Genomic DNA, 19,513 nt, shown 5'->3' with positions numbered 1-19,513 from the left:
AATGCTGGAAAAGAGCTCACTCTCCTCCTGACACGTAGATTCCCACTCTCCGTCCAGCTCGGAGGACTAATGAACTGACAAATAGTGGAAGTAAAAACTTTGCTTGTTGTTGTTTTTTTTTTCCTGAACACGACGCAGCCCGAGTGAACTGCGACAATCCATCATGTGCTGGAAAACCAAAACAAACAATCCAGTTACTCTGACAACACAACAAAAGCGTGTTTCTCTTGTATTATCTCTCTGTGGACACGAGAACATCATCAGAGTTTGTGTCGAATCCGACAATTGGCTGCTTGTGATCTCTTTTTAAAGCCTGAGCTTATTGTCAGTAAACGTCAATTAAGTGACTAAAAATCTTAACGTTAAATGAGTTTAGGAGCCTGAACTCTCTTCTTAGATTTGTGACTCAGCTAAAGTATGAATATATACACCTTCCTCTTTGTTCTCTCATTCCTCCACATCTTGTTTCTTCCTCCTCCTCCTCCTCCTCCTCCTCTTCATTTTGCCCGAGTAAAGACAGAATGACGAACCAGCCTGGAGAAACCAGTCGCCGGGGAATTTCGCAAAAAAATGTGAGGAGCTGAAATAAAACTGGACTGAGGACATTTGAAATCAGTTTTTCTTAAAAAAACGCTGCATGAAATCATCGCTTCTGACGTTAATACAGCTGATAGGTCGAAATGTCGGAGCGCTGATGGCCTAGCGGTTGGGTCGTGCCCCCAAGTGCGGAGGCTTTGGTCCTCTGGGTGGGCGGTTCAAGTCCGACCTGTGGTTTCTTGTCCAGCTAGTTTCTGATGAAAAGACTAATCTTATCTAATACAGAAGTTATTCAGCAGCATGCAGCAGCAGCAGAGAGGTCTGTGGTTCGACTCGGGGCCCTCTGCAGCCGTGCCTTCTGAAATCTGATCCTGCGTGTTAGACGTCACGCAGCACAGCTCTGGACACGTCCTGCACAGAGAGACAGAGTTCAACTGTAATCTCTCCCCCTCGACTTCCAACTCAATCAACAACAAAAAAACTAAAGAAAGTTTCTGCAGCCTCTTGAGGCAGATATATTTCTTCTCACCGACGTGCCATGACCTATTTTCTATTCGACGTCATCTTCATCCCAAACACAACGGCTGCCCCTCCCTCCATCGGCATGATTTAGGAAGCATCAGGTTCAAACTGATAAGTGATAACTGAGTGAAAAAGAAGACTTTTCCCTTCATGACATCACAAAGGGCAGTAGCCCCTCCCCCAGGTGGGTGACACTCCCACAGCTAGGTGTTTGTTCTGCCCTCTGAGTCTGCCTTCTCACCGTAAACAATAGGACATGGAGCCAGAAAGCAGCGAGTACACCCGAGCCCTTCCAGAGAGGGGGCGTGGTCAGACACAGCTCATTTACATATTTAAAGCAACAGACACAGAAACAGCCTGTTAGCAGGGCTGAAATAGAGGGGTTTATAGACATGATCAAACACAGGATCAGAGTGGATTTACAACAACACACTTCACACACATGTTGAAGAGAAGCCATGACACTTATTTAAACTGAAGAGGAGGAGAGCATGTGACCTTTAATTAGCTAGAATATTATTAACTTGAGAAAAACAGCATTCTTACGTACAGATGATGAGATAAAGAGGAAGCAGACAGAAAACAAATGTCATTGATTCATAATCGTGGAAACCACCTTTGTTACAAGTGGAGATGTTGAGAAGGAAACACATCACATGACAAATGAGGAAACATAACACATGTTTGCATGTCTGCTAAGAGCTGCTCGTGTGTTTCAATTAAAATATTTATGATGCTAAGTCAGACAGAGATGCTGAAAGATCTCTGAGAAACGGTGTCATTTCTCCTCAGCTGAGTTAATCTTCAAATCAAAGAAAACTAAAGCCAGTGTATCAGAGTGTGGATTAATAGTTAAAGCTTGTGTCATTATTAAAGCAGAAAAGAGGTAAATTAAATATGCTTCCTCCAGCTAGCTCGTCTGCTTTCGCCTCTTCAAGGGTGGTCTGATTAAAGACTACAGATGGGACATTTCTAACTAATTGGGCTCCATCTTGGCATCAAAGTGAGCTGGCCCAGAGATGACTGATGAATAAATAAGAAACGTCTACATGTGCCAGAAATAATCTGAGCGATGACTTTTACACACCAACAAACTAAGTCGTTTTTTTTGTTTTTTTTCTCCACTGGGTGTTTTGAATGAAGAAATAAATATGTGACACAAGCGTGTTTTTCCTCCAAAGACTTTTTATGAACAACAAGTAGATTACCTCAATTACATATTGGCCAGTGTCACTAGTAGCAGCGACATGAATCACACACACACACACACACACACACACACACACACGAGAGCTGAGTCACACACTCTGAGCCGGCTCTCTGTGTCATGATGCGTTGCATATTAACCGTCCCAGTACAACTCATGACTGCTGGCCGTGTGTGTGTGTGTGTGTGTTGGTGTCACTCAAATCCAACAGGAACATCAGACCCTGAGTCACAAGCTGTGTGAAGCTCCGCAGACCTCACATGAGCTTTTTTTTAATTTTTTTAAATCCTGCTGCAGACATAATGCTGGTGCAGAAAAAAAAGAAAAGAAAAGAAGCAACAGGAGGTTATATGAGGTAGCAGAAGTTAAATGACGTGTCTGATACTGGAGGAGACCGGTTAGTCCTGCATGTAAATTGATTCAGCCGTCTGGGGTAAAATATGCTGATGCGAGCTTCACTGCAGTGATGTTATTAAGCAGCTCTGACCTTATCTCACTCCACATATCTGCTCTGTGTTCTCTCCGCTGTACATTCTGGGTTACATCGGTGCACTGAAATAACCCAGTTTGGCCTTCAGCAGCCTCACTGTAGTGTTCCCAGATAACCCTGCTGTGTGAGACAATGCAGAGAGCTGTGCTGGAGCGGTCTCTATCACACCCTGCTGGACGCGTCGATAAAGGAGCGCATGAGCAGGAAAAGAAAGGCCGAACACCTTCTCACGCTTGTTTGTACTCCCGCAGGCTCACACCTCATGTGTGACACACAGATGTGTCTGTGAGTCACACATGAGCTTTAGGACCAGTCATGGATCGTTACCTGCAGGTATTTAAGACTTCTTGCAAAAAAAAAAGCCACGGGTACCCCTTCCCTCCCCCCTCCCCTCTCTCTTTAAACAGTTGACTATAGTGCATGCAAGCGTGTGTGTTCAAACGCAGACACGGCCAGTAAACTTCCCCGATAATAACACCACACAGTTCACAGTCAAAGGCGGCACATTGCGTATTCCCTTTCATCTCTGCAGCGCCACAGAGACAGACACAGGAGAGGAGCTGTTTGAAGGGAGGGATGAGGCTGGTAGTCAGAGGAGGGGAGGAAGAGAGGCAGGCTGAATCTCTCCTTTTTTTTGCCCCAGGGGTGTGTGTGAGTGTGTGTGTGTGCGTGTGTGTGTGTGTGTGTGTGTGTGTGTGTGTGTGTGTGTGTGTGCGCTGTTGCTCTTGCTTTGTCTGAAGACTGATTAACAGAGAACAAGACCAAAGACAGAGAGAGAGAGAGAGAGAGAGAGAGAGAGAGTGAACAGTGTGTGCAGACGAAAGCTGCCATTGTCTCAAAGCTGTGCAGCATTTTAAACACGTGTGTAAAGAGGGAAACCTCGATCAGGAACAATGTGTTCAGAGAGAGGGAAGCCATGCACCAAGAAGATGTGATGCCAAATCAGAAGATTTGTAAGAGCACGGTTAGAAATGAAATCATTTAAATGAAGTCATTTAAGGGCTTCAGTAAACATCCTGATCGTGTCCAGGGGGCTTTACCTCTGTTTGCTGTTTGCTGTACGGATGTTAACACTGTGGGTGGATCCTTCTGACTGACTGTAACTTGTAACTTCAGCCTCAGTGTAGTACAGATAAGACTCCATTAATCTTTCAGCCCACAGTCGGAGGTGTTGGGTCGCTCAGGTGAGAACAGGAATCCTTCCTCTCGCTCGTGAAGTCAGGCAGATTTAAAAACATCCCAGAGGAGCAGAGACGGTGTGAGCGATGTGCAGAGGGAATCGCTTTCTCTTTTGTGTCTTCCTTTTTTCATGACGAGTTAAGAACACAATGTACGACCCAGGATCCTGACATGTTTCTGAGCGCCGGTGATGATCAGGGTGATGAACTCGGCATTATGGTTTTGCAATAAACAATAATAAAATAAAATCAGTCAGAAGAAGTCTGATGTTTCACACGAGGTAACAACAAAGGAAAGGTTCAAGTTTACCTCCAACATGCACCATCAGAACCTGCATGTGTTGATACTATTTAATTGCAGTGTCGCGTTTGGCTCACTCTGCTGCCCCCAGGTGGCTGAAGGTGTGTATTGCACTCAATGTGCACCAATAGCCTTCAGAGCACATTCATTCACACAGGAGTAAGCTCAGTGTGCTTTTTTATTGAAGGTAAAAATATACACCTGGTAGGACATTCAGTACAGAGGATGATCTTTTTTGCCACTGATTAAAGATTAGTGCACAGTGATGGTGAACACGAACCCGTAATTATAAAACTGCTTCATGGGTTAAAATGGCTCAACAGCCATTGTAATGTTTTTGAATCAAGTTTGAACCTTGCTAAGCCAAAGCTGACACACAGCATGTTACATTATACCTGCATGAGTTGAGACAACATGATTATTAAAATCAGATATCAACAGAAAAGATGGTCATGCACAGTGATTGTACAGTTCTTTGCCTCATGCTGAATGTCATGTCCACTACTGTGCATTTAACTAAAACTGCATTTTATAGTTTAGAAAAATAAAGACTGCAGCACAGTGCCCATGTTTGTAGCTGATGCAGTTTTAGCAGCAGCAGCATGTGTCGAGGGGGATCGGGGGTTTGGGGTCGAGGGATCAGAGCTTCCTGCTGCTCTTTTTTGATCCCTCGGGGTCAACAGGTCCTGGGTGGAGACGAACTTCTAAACACTTGTTTCTCACAAGCTGTCTATGCTGGTGTCAATCTAATTTAAGAAGCAAGATCCTGAAGGAACCGTGCTAACTCTTTTTTCACTGACACTGTGGTTCCAAACTAGGAAAGAAGGACATGACAGGGCAAAAAACCATTTTTTAAAGAACCAGTTTTTGTCTTCGTTTATGTTCATTTCTTGGATCCATCTCTCCAAAATAAAGTGCTGCTTTCTTTTGCAGATATCTTGTGTGTTATTAAAGGAATGTTCCTTTAAGTCAGCAGCAGAGGTTTGATTGTGCAGATACAAAAGGGAAATAAATGGTATAAACAATGTCCCTGTTTATACTCTGCAGGATCAGATACTGATAAAAAACAACATTTTGTAGCATATATTTTTCTAGTTTATTATTTTGTGGATAATCCCCTTTTACAATAAAAAGAGCACCTTTAGCCTTTGTGGAAAACCAGAAGCTACCAAAAGCATGAACCATTTCTGCTTTCCTGTTTGTCATCCCACATCATGCAATATCTAATGCAGCCAATACATTCCCAATTTTTTTTTTTTTAAAACAGCTTACTTCAATACTGGGACGAGCAGGAGCCGGGACACATTTCCTGACATTCTTCATGTTGCATTTTGAGTTTGTTGGTGGAATCATGTTGTGAACATGTCGACTCACGTGTGCTCTTCTATAGGAATAAATCACTTTTTGCACAAGTGTTTTCACAGTAGGAGAGTGTGCTCTCAGTCCAACTTTGTCTGCGTCTGTGTTTGTGTTGCAGAGCAGAGCTGAGAGACAGTTAAAGGGACACTTCACCCATTTACATGAAGCTGTGTATCATTAGAAACATGGTCGTAGTGTTGAATGGTCATGAATCCAGCCCTCATTTTGCCCTGAGACGAGAAACATATGTTTTTCTTTGCTTGAAAGTTTTCTTCATGTGATGCAATATGACGATTTTTGCACCACATGAAGAAAACTTCCAGGCAAAGAAAAACAGAAAAACAGAAAAAACAGAAAAAAACCAAAAAAACCTCCTTTTTAGACACAAACATTAATTAAGTAAAACATGTTATGTGATGAAGCCTAATGGCTGCGTTATAATATAATGAGCAGCTAGCATATGAGCCGGTGGTGCATTCATGTTTTTTACTTTGTAAATGTGTAACCAGAGAATCTGTGTCATCTTTAAAATTTCACCCTCTTAACATTTTCTGTGAGATGTTTGCATAAAGTCAGATCATGTTTTTCCTTTTCTATTGAAATCTTTGCTGTTAGATTCCCAAAGTGCTGCCTCAGAGTCATTCAAGGAAATGAATCAGATAAAAGAAGATATCTTTATTGTCACTGTACAAGTACAACAAAATACTGCTGGAGTGAGCCTGCAGATGCTTCTGTCAGCAAATGAACAAATACTAAACCCAAAGTATACGAGTAATAAACCCAAACCTGCCAGTGTAGGCCGACAGATTACAAGTTTTTAGACAAAAAAAAATACAGTTATTTTAATACAATAATAAATTATAATGAAGGAAAGAGGGAAGGAAAAATGAAAAGAGAATTTGCATTTTTTTTGGTGTGTTCAGTCTTAAAGGTCAATGAAATGAAAACTTTGGAGGTTTGACCCCATTAAAAAATATATGATTCAACGTAACAGATAAATTCCTCAATATGTGACAAAAGAAACATGATATCAAGTCAAACATGAAGGTTGAAAAGAGGAATTCTGAACTGAAATAATCTGTTTGTATGATAAAAGTCGCAGGTTCAGACAGAACTGGCAACAAACCAACGTTTGGTCCATTTGTGTCCCGTGTTGTTTTCTGCTATCTTGGACATTTTAATAAATCATTCCCACAGAGTGAGCGGTAATAAGGAAGGAAAAAGGACTTTGCTCACAGACGCTGCGTCGTGTGCAGGTCTTGTGATAGTGCAGAGGTGTTTCTGGCTGTCACTCGGATCAGACGCCGACTGACCGGTCTGAAAGGTAACGGTTTACATTTTCTGAATAAACGTAGATCAACAGCTTGATGTTAGAAAAGCTTTAATGTTGGAGTGCGTTCCAGCCTTATCATCCTTGCATTCATTCAGCTCTTTGCATTATTGATGTTTTAGTTTGTAGCTTTAACAGAAGATTCATTTCTCTCCGGATGTGTTAAAATGATGGTTGAAGCAACAACCACGCAACCAACACGCTGACTTCCATCATCTTCTGCAGAGACAACGTCATTAACCATAGCCATGTTGTATATCAGGTGATTTAGTTCTGAACTTGCAGCTGTGACTGGACATGGAGTGGAAAAGCAACCTGAGGCGTGCCCAGTCTCTGAGGAGCGTGCCGTCGTCATGTGACAAGCCCAGCTGGCCAGAGATGGGACTGCGAGACAAGAGAACGTCTGTGTCCCATCTCGTTTCCAGGTGAGAGAGACGACACGTCGCTCAGACGCTCTGTGAGAACTCAACACAACGCTCTCTGTTATCTTCTACAGACAATCACTGTGAGGTATCAAAGTGGATTTTGTGCATGTTACAGGTATCAAACTACGGTGGTAAGCACATCTATTCAACAAACTAATGTACACAATGGTGCAACAAACCAGAAGCAGGTGATAAAAGAGGTAAGCTCAGTCTGCACGTTTTCACTCAGACAAAATATGCAATGAAATCACCTGTATACAAACACACGTTTGTTCTGTGTGTCGCTGTCAGGTAGAGCAGTCTAATCTGGAGTATCTGATGTTGAGAAATGAAGAGCGGGAACGGTCTCGAGCCAAGTCCAGTTTGACCCGTAGTAAGTCAATGGGAAGCCTCCAAAAAACCGCCACCTCCATAGGGACCCTGAAGGCCCTGTTTGAGTCGAAGGCTGCCACGCCAAACAACTCAAAGAGAGTCCTCAGAGACGGAAGCATCGCATCAACTAACAGAGCAGTTGACATCCTGCCAGTGATGAAGGGGAAGACTGAAGAGGTCAAAGTCTCTGCAGAGAAACCCACGACCCAAACTCCTGCTCATCCTCCATGTGATAATGCAAAGGAAGATCATGTGACCCGAAAGGTAAATACAACCACTGTTGTCAGCTCAAACCCACAATGCACTGCTTTTTATTCACTTCCCTTCTCACATACGGCAAACCGAACTCTGCTGCACTCGGAAGCAAATTGAGTGTCCGGTTTTAATACAGACCAGAGTTTGGTTCTTTGGTCTGCAACAAAAACGGACCAAATAGCTTAGATGTGAATGCATCCTAACAACCACTTACTCTGTTCATTATAAACACTAAAGACAATGGTGGATTTATATAGCAAATACAGCTCTATGGAAATTCTTTGTGGCTCGGCAGCTTTTTCTGCTAGCTAGCAACTGCCTGCTAGCTGCAGTAAAAGTTAGCTTAAGGCATGTAGTAAATGACAGAAGTAGCTAACTTAGAGTAACAAGCTAGCCTGCAGCCTTTATGTATCAACTTACTCATGTAGTCTTCTTCATGCTCCTTGCTGTTGTAATTATCGTCCATGTTGGCATCGAAGTGTCCGTCCCGTTAGCATCCTGTTTGCAGTAATATGCAGTGAGAAAATCCTTGCTAGTTCTTTTCCTATCACAAGACTCTGCTAACTTTATTGTTGGCTAGCACTGACAGTTATTTTTTCGACCTCTAGGTGGCGAGTACGACCCGCTTGGAGAGAAGAAAAACAATAGGGGGCATTGATTTTGAGAAACTTGCTTCCTCTCAAGCTGGTGAGTGTCAGAAAACATTTCAATCAAAACCCTCAGTGATAGGGGGCGCCGATAGCTCAGCGGCAGCGACAGCGCGCGTACCATGTTGCGAGGCTTTACTCCTCGCGCGGGCGGCCCGGGTTCGCGTCCGGCCTGTGGCCACCTTCCCGCATGTCTCTCCCCACTCTCTCCCCCTTTCCGACTCTATCTGTCCTATCAATAAAGGCAAAAAGGCCAAAAATAATCCTTTAAAAAAAAAAAAAACCCTCAGTGATACATCCTTGAGTATTCTTACCCAATAAATTAAGCTAGCTTGTGAACATTTTGAAATTCAACAACACATAAAGGTGTAGGTGACGTCATCTACAGGTCTCAGCAGGTCTTGGATTCAAGCTTTTACAGATTCTGAATTTGCATTAAGTGAAAACCACAAAAATCCAATCAAACAGCTCAGTCATGATCTGGTTGAAGCAATAATAAAACATAGACAAATTAATTCAGTATATTGACTTCCAGGACAAAGACCAGTTGATAAGAGAAGAGCTACAGCTGTCCAGGAACTGCAGCTAGCATCATGCCTTAAGCTCTGCAGACTTCAATCGGGCTTTCCCGGTTTCCTGCCACAGTCCACATGCTCGTTAGGTTACCTGGTGGATCTTAATTGCCTGTAGCTGTGAATGTGAGTTTAACTGGTTGTCTGTCAGCCCTGTGGTTGGCTGGCGTCCAGTTCACACCTCTCCCCCAATGACAGCTGGGATCGGCTCCCTAACAGGAAAAAGCGATATGGACGGTGGATAGATGGAAGGATGAATATTTTCTTGGTATTTTCCCAGAAATGCCATCATTCATTTAAATAAATTTTTGACACAAAGAGCCTGTAATTAATGTATTAAAGTGTCATTAGTAGGTCAAGGTAATCTGAACATGTCTTTTTCCATGGAGTTAATAGTCACCAGAAGTGAATAACTATCATATAATTGCCTGGGTATAAATGCAGCAGTTTTGGTGAGAATAGTCCCCCCTGTAACTGCTCACCGTCAGAGGTAATCTTTATTAAATATCCAAGGTGTTTTTGTCAGCTAAAAAGTGCCTGAAATCAGACGAGCACAAACAGTGTGGTGACTCCTTTGCTTAACAATTCCTGGAAAGTCGTCCCAATGACTCAGGTCAAAGCCATGAGACGACATGGGTGAAAGGGAATAGGGGGAACGGAGATCAATATCAGAACGGTGACAGTGCAAGAAGTCATGATTTACTAACAGGTCACTACGGAAGAGGACAGAAATAGACCAGAGACAACGAGCCCAGAATAAGTGCAGGAGGGTTACAGGGTCAGCTGTCACTGGGACGGGAAGGATCCAGAGAGAGGGAGCGACCGAGAGTGACAGAGGCTTCAAACATACAGGACACGAGTTCTGACCAAAACAACTTCAATAAGACTTTAAGAAGGACCGGCCGGTTTGGAAGATAAAGAACTATCTGTGAGTAAAGAATCATGCTGGAGAGAGAAACTTCTAACCATAATATTTAGGGTGTCGAAGACATTGTCATCTTTTAATCCCGAACACTTAATATAAACTCTACAGTGTTCATTCATCTCGTAATAGAACCTATGCAGTTATTTGAATCTTACTGTGTTGGGGTTTTGAGACAATACGCTTAATGTTGACCTAAAATGTTGTGATTGAATTTCACTAAACCTCCTCTCTTAAGAGCTTCTGCTTTGTACTGACATCTCACTCTGCATGTATATGGTTTATTGACATCTTCTTGTGGACTGCAGATTACAATCTGTACTTCATAAAATAAAGTGATTATTGTTCCGACATGTTTGCTATTACTTTTCAAGGCTTAGCCAAGTGTAGCCTCTGTCCTTGTAGCTCTCAGTATTGGTGTCAGTGGAGTCAGGTATCTCTCCCTCTCCGCCACAAGCGGTACATTTATAGCATGACCGCATGGCAGCTGTTAAATATAAGCTTTGAGATTGTTTTCGTGAGCGTGACACAACACTTCTACCCTCACAGTATTGTGACGCAGACAAGTTTTAAAAACGTCTAATCATGTGGGGGACAGTCTGAAAAACATGCAACCCTTCATTCTGACTGCATGTCATATACCATGTGAGACTGTACAGCAGCGTGTCATAAAGAGATTGATGACATTAAAAACTGAACTGTACAATGTCTTTGCAGATGATAAAAGGAGGTCGTTTGCGGATTTCCGAGACAGCTCCTTTGTCCAAACAAAGGATAAACTGTCTATCTCAGTGAAGGCTATGTCAGCGCTCTATCTGTCCAAGGCAGCGCCGCAGGAATCAAACCGCAGCATTTTAAAACAGGTAAACATCAGTTTAACACCCATTGTATTTTGTTCAAGGTAAACAAGCTTTGAGTGTGATGAATAAATGTAAATATAACTGCTGACTTTTAAACTTCACTGAAAAGGAATTGTGGGCAAACATAATCTAGTTTACAACATGACATATGTGTGTCAGTATAAATATCCAAACAATACTCAAATGTTTCCTGAGAAAAGAAGTCGATGCAGATATGAATATAAGCAATATCTGATATACTAAATCTAAAAAAATAATCACTGACTGATATTGTTCCCATGTAGGCTCAAGATCAGACTTCTGAATCAGGGAAAAGAGCGAAGCTAACCAAGGTAAGGTAGCATCTTATCGCACATTCTGCATGATGGTGTGCATTTCCTCGATAACACGACCAGCATGCTGCGTTTTCCTGAGTCTTCTTTGAAACATGTACCGAAGCCGTGTAATCTGTGTTGTTATCATCGTGGTTGTGCTCACTTTTTTTGCGTTTGAGCTCAGCTAACCCACTGACCCCCTGGCATGTTCGAAAGCAAACCATCTGCCATGTTTTGGAAGGTAACATATGCACCTCATTGCTGCAAGCATGTCTGCACAGTCTGGAGCGGAGGTGTCACTGGAAATGTTACATTCATTAGATCACAATGATGAAAACACTACTTTGTTCCTCAAAGATGTCTGAAGAGCCCAAACAGAGGACAGGCTGCCTCTCGACACTTTCTCCAACAAGACATCAACAAGGACCCGAGGACGTCTGTGGGACGCTTTCCCAAAAGCGCCTGCCTTCCCATCTCTCCAAAGAAGAGTTACACAAACAGCAGCAGAAGAGTGAGCTGAAAAGGCTCCTGAAGCACACTCATCCAGAGCTGAGGACGTTGGATCAAGTTGTTGATGAGGAACTTGCTGAGGTTTTGGGCTCGGAGGTTGGGGTGACAGCTGGTGAAACTGGATACGAGGGAGAGGTCTTTTCAAGACGCTTGTTATTTGAGAACTGCGCCCTGACTAGCAAAGTGTCTCCTTACAGCCACGTGGCCGAGAGAACTACAGAAAAGGACGACGTCTGTAAAAAACCCGCTGAGTTTGAGGAGCTGGCTGAGAACAGACGTGTCCAAGGATTCAACGAGGATGACACAAAGCTTGGTTGTGATCAGGAGAGAGAGTGTGAGGAGGAAGTGATGAGAATAGATGTACAGGCTACCAGAAGAATGTTTGAGAACCAGTCTGTGAACACACAACCTCTGATTCCAGATAAAAAGTACAAAGGTAAAATTTCTGGAGATGAGACAAGAGGTGTGCAAAGACAGGAACAGCAGTCAGAAAAGTGCAGTAAAGAAATTCGTCACAGCCAAAACAAAATAAAAGCCTTTGAAAATCCCTTCGAGGATGAGACTACAAGTCCTCCTGAGAAAGACGAATTTGGAGAAGTTATCCAAACAAGTGCCGCTCTTTTCCAGAACAACCCATTCATCCACACAAACGTAGAAAGAGAGCAGTCTTTGGTGCACACATCGAAACACGAAGGCCCAGCAGGAGACGGCGGGGCAGATCAGAACTATCAGATGGCTAATGTTAAGAACAGAACACAGGTGTTTGAATCGATGCCGTTTCACACAATTAGGCGTCAGAATCAAGATGAACTTGAAACAATGGTTGAGAACATGATAGAGACGTTGAATTCTCTTTTTCATGTTAACGTAATACGTTCAAGTGGCTCAATTATTGAGGTTAATGAGACAATGTTAGCCAAAAAGGCCAAGTTCACACTATCAGAGAACGGGCCAGAAATAAAATACGATGAGGTGGCTGAAGGTGGTGCGCAAAACTTAATACTCCAGTTTCTACCAAGGGCCAACCTAAAGCCCCAGATCACTTACCTCAAGGAGGGAAGTAGCAGACGTATGGAGGCCACAGTGGTGAATGTACCCGTTCATCAGCATCAATACGCGAACCACCAAGACGAGTTCAAAACTGCCAATGTGGTTCAGGTGGTGGAGGATATTCTCAGTCAGGATAACTCTCTGAGGAAAGGAGTGATATTCCAGGAGTATGGAGACAGATGTGCGGAAATCATTGTTTACTCCCTCTACAAGTATTTTGATGAGGAAGATGTTAAAAGTTACAGTCCTCCACAAGATGCAGAGTGTGAAACTCCGGAGACAAAAAGTGGAGAAGTGGGCAGAACTGACAATCAAGAACCACAAACAGGATATGCCGAACCAACGGTGAACTGCCTTCTACAAACATCTTGTGACCAAACCTGCCATGGATCAACAAGGCCTGAAATTGCAGTCAGGGGGAATGTTAAACTTTTCAAGAGTTGTATTGAAAAGGGAGATCTGGAGTATTTGAGAATTCTTCAGGCGGATTCAACAATGGAAGAACAAGAGGTTCCTCCAAACGTAAGTATGGCTGGAGAAGGGAGGGAGATTAGTCATGACGAAAGAGGTAATCAGGCCGAGGAAAGTTCTTCAGAATGGGTCCCAGTGGATGTGAAGAGACTGAAAAACATGTTCTCTGGAGATGGGAGAACCGTCCAACCAAAGCAACATAAATATTTATATCAGAATCAAGCTCAAGCTGCCACCGTTTCCTCTGCAACAAGTCATAACGTGCCAGTTGAAAAGAGCCAGTGCTCCACAGAATGCAGTACTGAGGCATTCATCCAAAGCCAAGTGAAAGATACCTTAAGGGAGTGTGATGACCAAGCACGAGGAGACTCATGTGACTTGCCAGTTGGACCACAAGGGTCCAGCCTACATCTTGAGACAGAGGATGGGGACGTGGTCCACCAGGCTGAATTAGTTGAGGTAGTAGATGACAATGATGAGATCTCTGACCTCCAAGCTGCGATACATAGCCTCCAACAGGCAGCAAATGAGGCCAAGTCTTTGCATCTGTCATCACAGGAAAAACAGACATTATCTGACGGAGAATCAGAGAGCAAAGAGGCGGTCCAGAGACAAGTCCTCGAAGCTGCTTCTGTGTCCGTTCATAGTTCAGAAATGACAGCTGATAAGCAAGACGAGGAGGAAGTGGTTTTTCAGGGTAAACTTAAAGCAGCATTGGATTCCCTTGAGAAATCCAACATTAATGTCACCCGAGGAGATTTTAGAACAGCCATGATATACAGAAACTCCAAACCTAACGCTCAGAAAGAGCGATCGCAGCCAGGGAGTGGAGCGTCTCTTCAACAGACCACGAAGACAGAGAGTTCACCTGTGGCTGATCCTAAACCAACTCAAGAGCCGATGAAAGATGAGATGTCCAAAAAACAAGTGACGACAGAAAATGTTGAGCCCCAGAACCAAAGTAAAAGCCCAAATAAACCATCCACAAGTCCTGCCTCCGAAAGAAAACGGAATCCAACTTATCCAAAACCAGAAATCCCGCCTAAACCTGAGCATTTGAAATTAAAACCCAGGGGTATTCAATCAACGATCACAAACAATCCAGAGGCAACCCAAACCAAACCCATAAGAAGAAAAGGAACAGTTCTTCCAACTTCAGCAAATACACCTGTTTCAAACGAGAATGAACATCAGCAAGACCGATTGAAAAATGACAGCGGCAGCGACTTAGGACTAAATTCAATGGATCATCAAAGACATGGCCATGCTGATACAGCTAAACAGATGTCTCAAGAAAATGAACCAAGGATTCAAGTTCAAGGCCCAGTCATCACCTTGGCGAAGGATGATGCAGATAATATTGTTAATCAACAACAGAAGATTAATGCCTCCCTAGAAGATAAAGCCCTCCAGGATGTCCCAAACAAAGAGAGTATGGGTGAAACTGATGAAAGTCCGGTAGATTTTCATAAAGCGTGTAAGAAATTTGAAAGTAAGAAGGCCTTTTCAGTGAAGAGTGCACCTGTAAAGCCAAAAAGGGTCAAAATTGCCCAGGCTGAAAACAAAAACCCAAAGCAAAAGTCTGGTGATAACAGTTCCTCGATTATCACACAAGTTAATAAGGAACCAAATAAGAAGGATCTTTTAAACAATGATCCAAACTCCAGACAAACTGCAGATGGCAGAGGCAAGCATGTGGAAAATATTATAGAAGAGAGCAAAGTTGAAATGAGAGAAAAGAAGAGACCAACAGAGACAGAGGATGAGCGCATGCAGCGGCTCTCGGTTCACATGGATGAGATCATGAGAGGGAACATGACAGCGGCCTTGGAAATTTTCGACAACTTGAGAAAACAGGAGGAACTGCAGAACATTCTCTGTCAGGTTGAGGAAATTGAACAGGACACATGTGAAGTCGATGTAGGGTCTCTGAGGAAGGTTTTTGAGAACGTCCCTGACTGGGTTGTTGGATCAGAGGAGAAGAAAATACAAAAGGAAAAAGTAGAAAACAAAGAAGACAGGCTCCTGCCAACAAGAGCCGAAAGCGGCACCTCAATGGCACATGTTTTTGGAGATCTTGAGCGAGCCACTGAGGAAATCATAAATCTGAAAGAACAAACTTTAACCAGACTTCTGAACATAGAAGAAACCATAAAGAAGGCTCTCTGTTCGGTCTCCACTTTAAAATCGGACTCTGATATTGCGGGCTTATCAACCTTGTTCAAAGAGTCATTAGGGACAGTGCAAGGATCTCCGTCTTTTGGTAATATTAGGAAAATAAGCATCGAGTCAAGCAGAACTAAAACACAGCCAACAAAGGGAAATCCTGCTGAACCAGGAAACAAGGCTGGGCCAGTTAATGAAGCCTCTCCAAAACAACAGAGTCCTCCATCTTCACCTGCTTTCATTTCCATCCAGTCAGCTGCCAGAAAAGCGGATAAAGCTATCGTACCTCCTCAAAATACCGCAATCTGCCCAACATGTAAGCACAACCCAAATACAGAGGAGAAATTCAGGACCACAAAAACCCTGACATGTAACAGCCCTGCTCAGAACAGAAAAGGAGGGGAAAAACAGCACTCACCCAACCAACATAACCGTAAGCGGGAGCTCAAGGTGCTTGAGGTGCAGACCGACAGTGAAGGAAATCGTATTCCAGAAACTGAAACTGTTCCAAAGAACTATGAAGGGACCGGTAATTCTGGAAACATGTTTTACTCCTCTCAAACTTCCACTGTCATCATTACTCAGCCTGAAACTATAACATCCACAGGGCTTACAGTGGCCACTCCAGGAACATATCATGTCACCTCGTACCCTGATGTTCGGCTGCCAGTCAATCAGAAACCTTAAAGGTCACATATTCTCCTCCCTTTCAACAAGATTAAATACTTCTTAGAGCTCCCCAAGTTTCTACCTGTTTGTCAAGAGATCTGAAGTTTATTGTTCTAAATCTACTCTGATCCTGTATTTGATCACGACTATAAACCCCTCTATTTCAGCCCTGCTCAGAACAGGCTGTTTCTGTGTCTGTAGCTTTAAATATGTAAATGAGCTGTGTCTGACCACGCCTCCCCTTTGGGAGGGCTCAGCTTAGAGTTCGCTCTATGATATTGTAGTTTACACAATCTTGTTTACTGCAAAATTGAATGTGTTGGTTATTTTTGCTTGTTCTTTTTAGTTATGGGAATTGATTGAAAATGTTTTCATAAATCTTTGAAATTTAAATGTTTTATTAGTATCTAAAATGGGAAATGCATTTTTGGTTTTGATTTATGACTTTGTATTTGCTGTCATTTTATTTTTATTGTTAAAAAAAATAGAAAAGAAAAACGTTTCTTTTTCACCAAGCTCCGTCTATTTTTCTTCTCCATCAGTTTCTACCTGCTTGTCAAGAGATGTGTTCAGCCTGTTCAAAGCCAGTTTATCCGATGGAAAAAATCACAACAGACAAATACATTTTTCACAAAACTTGCTTCTGTTGTAAGCAGTGCAAGAAAAAACTGAGGTGAGATCTTCAAATATTCTTTAAAAAAATCAACTGCAACATTGATCTATGATTCCAACATTATGACAATGGTACATTTTGAAATAATGGTCTTAAGGCGAGATTGCCCAAATGGTAAAATGACCAACCGTTTTCATATATCATATCCTATATTTAACTGTAAATGACATACATACAAGGCACTGATGGCTTATAGAGCCTTAATTATCCAGGCCTAGTGGTTAGGTCGCGCCCATTATACAGAGGCAATAGTCCTCCAAGGGGGCGACCTGGGTTAAAAAATGACCTGCAGCTCCTTTCCCGAATGTAATTCCCCTTTCTCACTCCTGAGTTCATGTTCTATGCACGGTCCCATCGAAATAAAAAAAAGCCGAAATACATATCAAGAAAAAGATAATCACATTTAACGTGAGGGTTCAGCGTGTGGTGGACGAATCACTCTACTACAGAAGAACAGCAGGATGGAGACGGATAATGTTCTCAGCATCGCTTTAGTGTCAGCTGCTTTGATTCTGCTTCACTTCCATGTCACTCACCCAGTTAGCCAATCAGAGGCCAGTAGGGTTAAACTCAAGATGCTGCATCCTTATGGTTAAATACAGTACACTAGAGCGTCCACTGTTGGAGAGAATACAACTTGTATTTGGGCCAATAACTACTAAGTAAGTCTTTCCAAATTAATTCAGTATCTGATGGATTGATTGAATTTTTCTACTCGTGCTTTTTACACACAGGAAAATGTTCAATAAAGTCCGCATGTAGCCTGCAACATATTTTCAGTTAGGTCATTCAGGAGAATTAATGCTTCTGTTGTAAACAGACTCATAATGTCAAGTCATTCATTACATTTAATTTTTCCTGTAAACTTTACTGAACACTAATTAACCTAAACTGTAACCGGCAACTTGTCCTCATTTGTAGCATGCAAAATTACACACCTTTATACGGGGAGTTCTACTGTATATTTCACTACAAACAACTGTTCAGAAGAAAAGGGAATTATGATGAAGGCTTTGGACACACCCAGCACAAGAACCGATGGCTGCTACGGAGCACTCCTGATGTGAGCAATGAGTCCGAGTCTGAGGCATAAATACTGAAAAAGTAAGTTCCAAGAGGCAACCCCTAACATTTTATTTTGCTTTTTCTATTCAGTATAATTAACATACATTGCCCACCATTGAGTTCTTATCTTTTTCTGGTCCTCAGCCATCAATGTCTGCGACAACATGGAGGATCTTTTGAAGATGTGTTTGAGATTCCACAAAGACGGCCTGCTGTCGAAATCACACATCTGTTTACAAACTGATTAATGATTAAAGTGTGCAACGGAACAACTTAATTCCACACGAGCTTAGAAATTGTAAGAATAATGATGACACTTGAAATCCTCATTTCTTCATAGGTAGTTGTATTAAATCACTCTCTTGGTCTTTTTACATTAAGGTGGAGTCAGTAGCTTTTTCCATTGCATTATGTAAACACATCACATTCAAACTGGGCCCCACCTCCTGGGCTTATCACCCCCATAGCGCACACTTACTGCAGGACTTAGTTTGTGTTTACTGCTCTTACTAGCTAAATGGTTGCACAAGCTGGAGACTGGTGTTTTTTTGCACCATCAATGTCCAACAGAAAGCAGACACATTCTGGGTCAGCTGGGTTAAAGCCAACACAAGGTCCATGTCGTTATGTTAATGAATTTGAATTGTGTCCAATTGCTGAACTCACCTGCTGCACTGTCATTAGCTTGGGGAAACACACCAGCTCCCCACCCAGAAACGTTCCAGGTCAACCAAAACAAAACTGTAAAATCCAATCAGAGGACAGAGTCTCTGCAGACACCAGCACACACATATGTAGGCCCAGAAGGGATGATGGACCAGCTTTACTTTAGTATGAGTCTATGTTTTTTATTTTCTTAGGAAAAAGCTACTGACTCTTTAAAGAAATTGCACTAATATTTAAATGCAATTCTTTTCATAACTTTCATTTTAACTTGATTTTTAGGAATGGAAAAAGAACAAATTCAAATGCAGTACGACTACCAGTGGAGGTTGTTTTGAAAGTATGCAGGCCTGATTAAGCTAATTTTTGGTCTTGGACTGAAGAAGAAAATAAAAAGCCCAGCTAATGACAAATGCTGCTACAGTGCCTGACGTGAGATTCATTCAGATTGTAATTGGTTGTATCTTTATGTGGTTAAGTCTGATTGTGATTAATATACTATAATACTTCCGAACTCGCACTTTATTAACAAATTGCATAATGCATTTTGGCCAAATCACTTTGTGTACTGCTAATAGTATTCAGTTTCAAAAAAAGCCATCATGAATCTCAAATAGATGCTTCTGATATGTTTTCACTTGACACAGGGTTTACACTGTTAAGATTGTAATGTTCATTAATCTACTGGATGGTTTGTAATAAAACACGTTGCAGATATACATTTTAATACAGTTGAATAAAAAATAAAAATATGCCATGAGATTCTGTTTGTTCATTATCTATGCTTTCCCGGCAGAATAATAGGTATGCCCATCACCAGTGTCTACAACCTACATGTGAATCGACTCGAGCTCGTTTTGAATTTGGACTGCAGTACCCACTTTAAACACTAGGTGTCAGAATTGCACTGTGCTCCTTTTAGTCTTTGACCAAAATCTGATGAGTAGATGAAATG

General features: G+C 42.2%; 1 protein-coding gene across 2 annotated transcripts; it reads left to right on the top strand.

The window, feature by feature from the left end:
* Positions 1-6,885: 6,885 nt before the first annotated feature.
* On the top strand, positions 6,886-16,668 carry LOC306834897 (xin actin-binding repeat-containing protein 1-like). Of its 2 annotated transcripts, XM_079361173.1 has the most exons (8): positions 6,886-6,918; positions 7,187-7,349; positions 7,465-7,549; positions 7,641-7,985; positions 8,585-8,663; positions 10,835-10,980; positions 11,262-11,309; positions 11,649-16,668. In XM_079361173.1, the coding sequence occupies exons 2-8, from the start codon at positions 7,222-7,224 to the stop codon at positions 16,173-16,175; spliced, it is 5,358 nt and encodes a 1,785-aa protein (XP_079217299.1). In that variant the 5' UTR covers positions 6,886-6,918; positions 7,187-7,221; the 3' UTR covers positions 16,176-16,668. The 2 variants fall into 2 exon arrangements, with proteins under 2 accessions (XP_079217299.1, XP_079217300.1); XM_079361174.1 differs by lacking the exons at positions 6,886-6,918; positions 7,187-7,349; positions 7,465-7,549; positions 7,641-7,985; positions 8,585-8,663 and adding an exon at positions 9,994-10,123.
* Positions 16,669-19,513: the final 2,845 nt, after the last annotated feature.

Source organism: Symphodus melops (genome assembly GCF_947650265.1).
Source record: "Symphodus melops genome assembly, chromosome: 14".
Lineage (NCBI taxonomy): Eukaryota > Metazoa > Chordata > Actinopteri > Labriformes > Labridae > Symphodus > Symphodus melops.
Note: the sequence above shows the minus strand (reverse complement) of the source record. Positions and strands in the feature narration are given on the sequence as shown.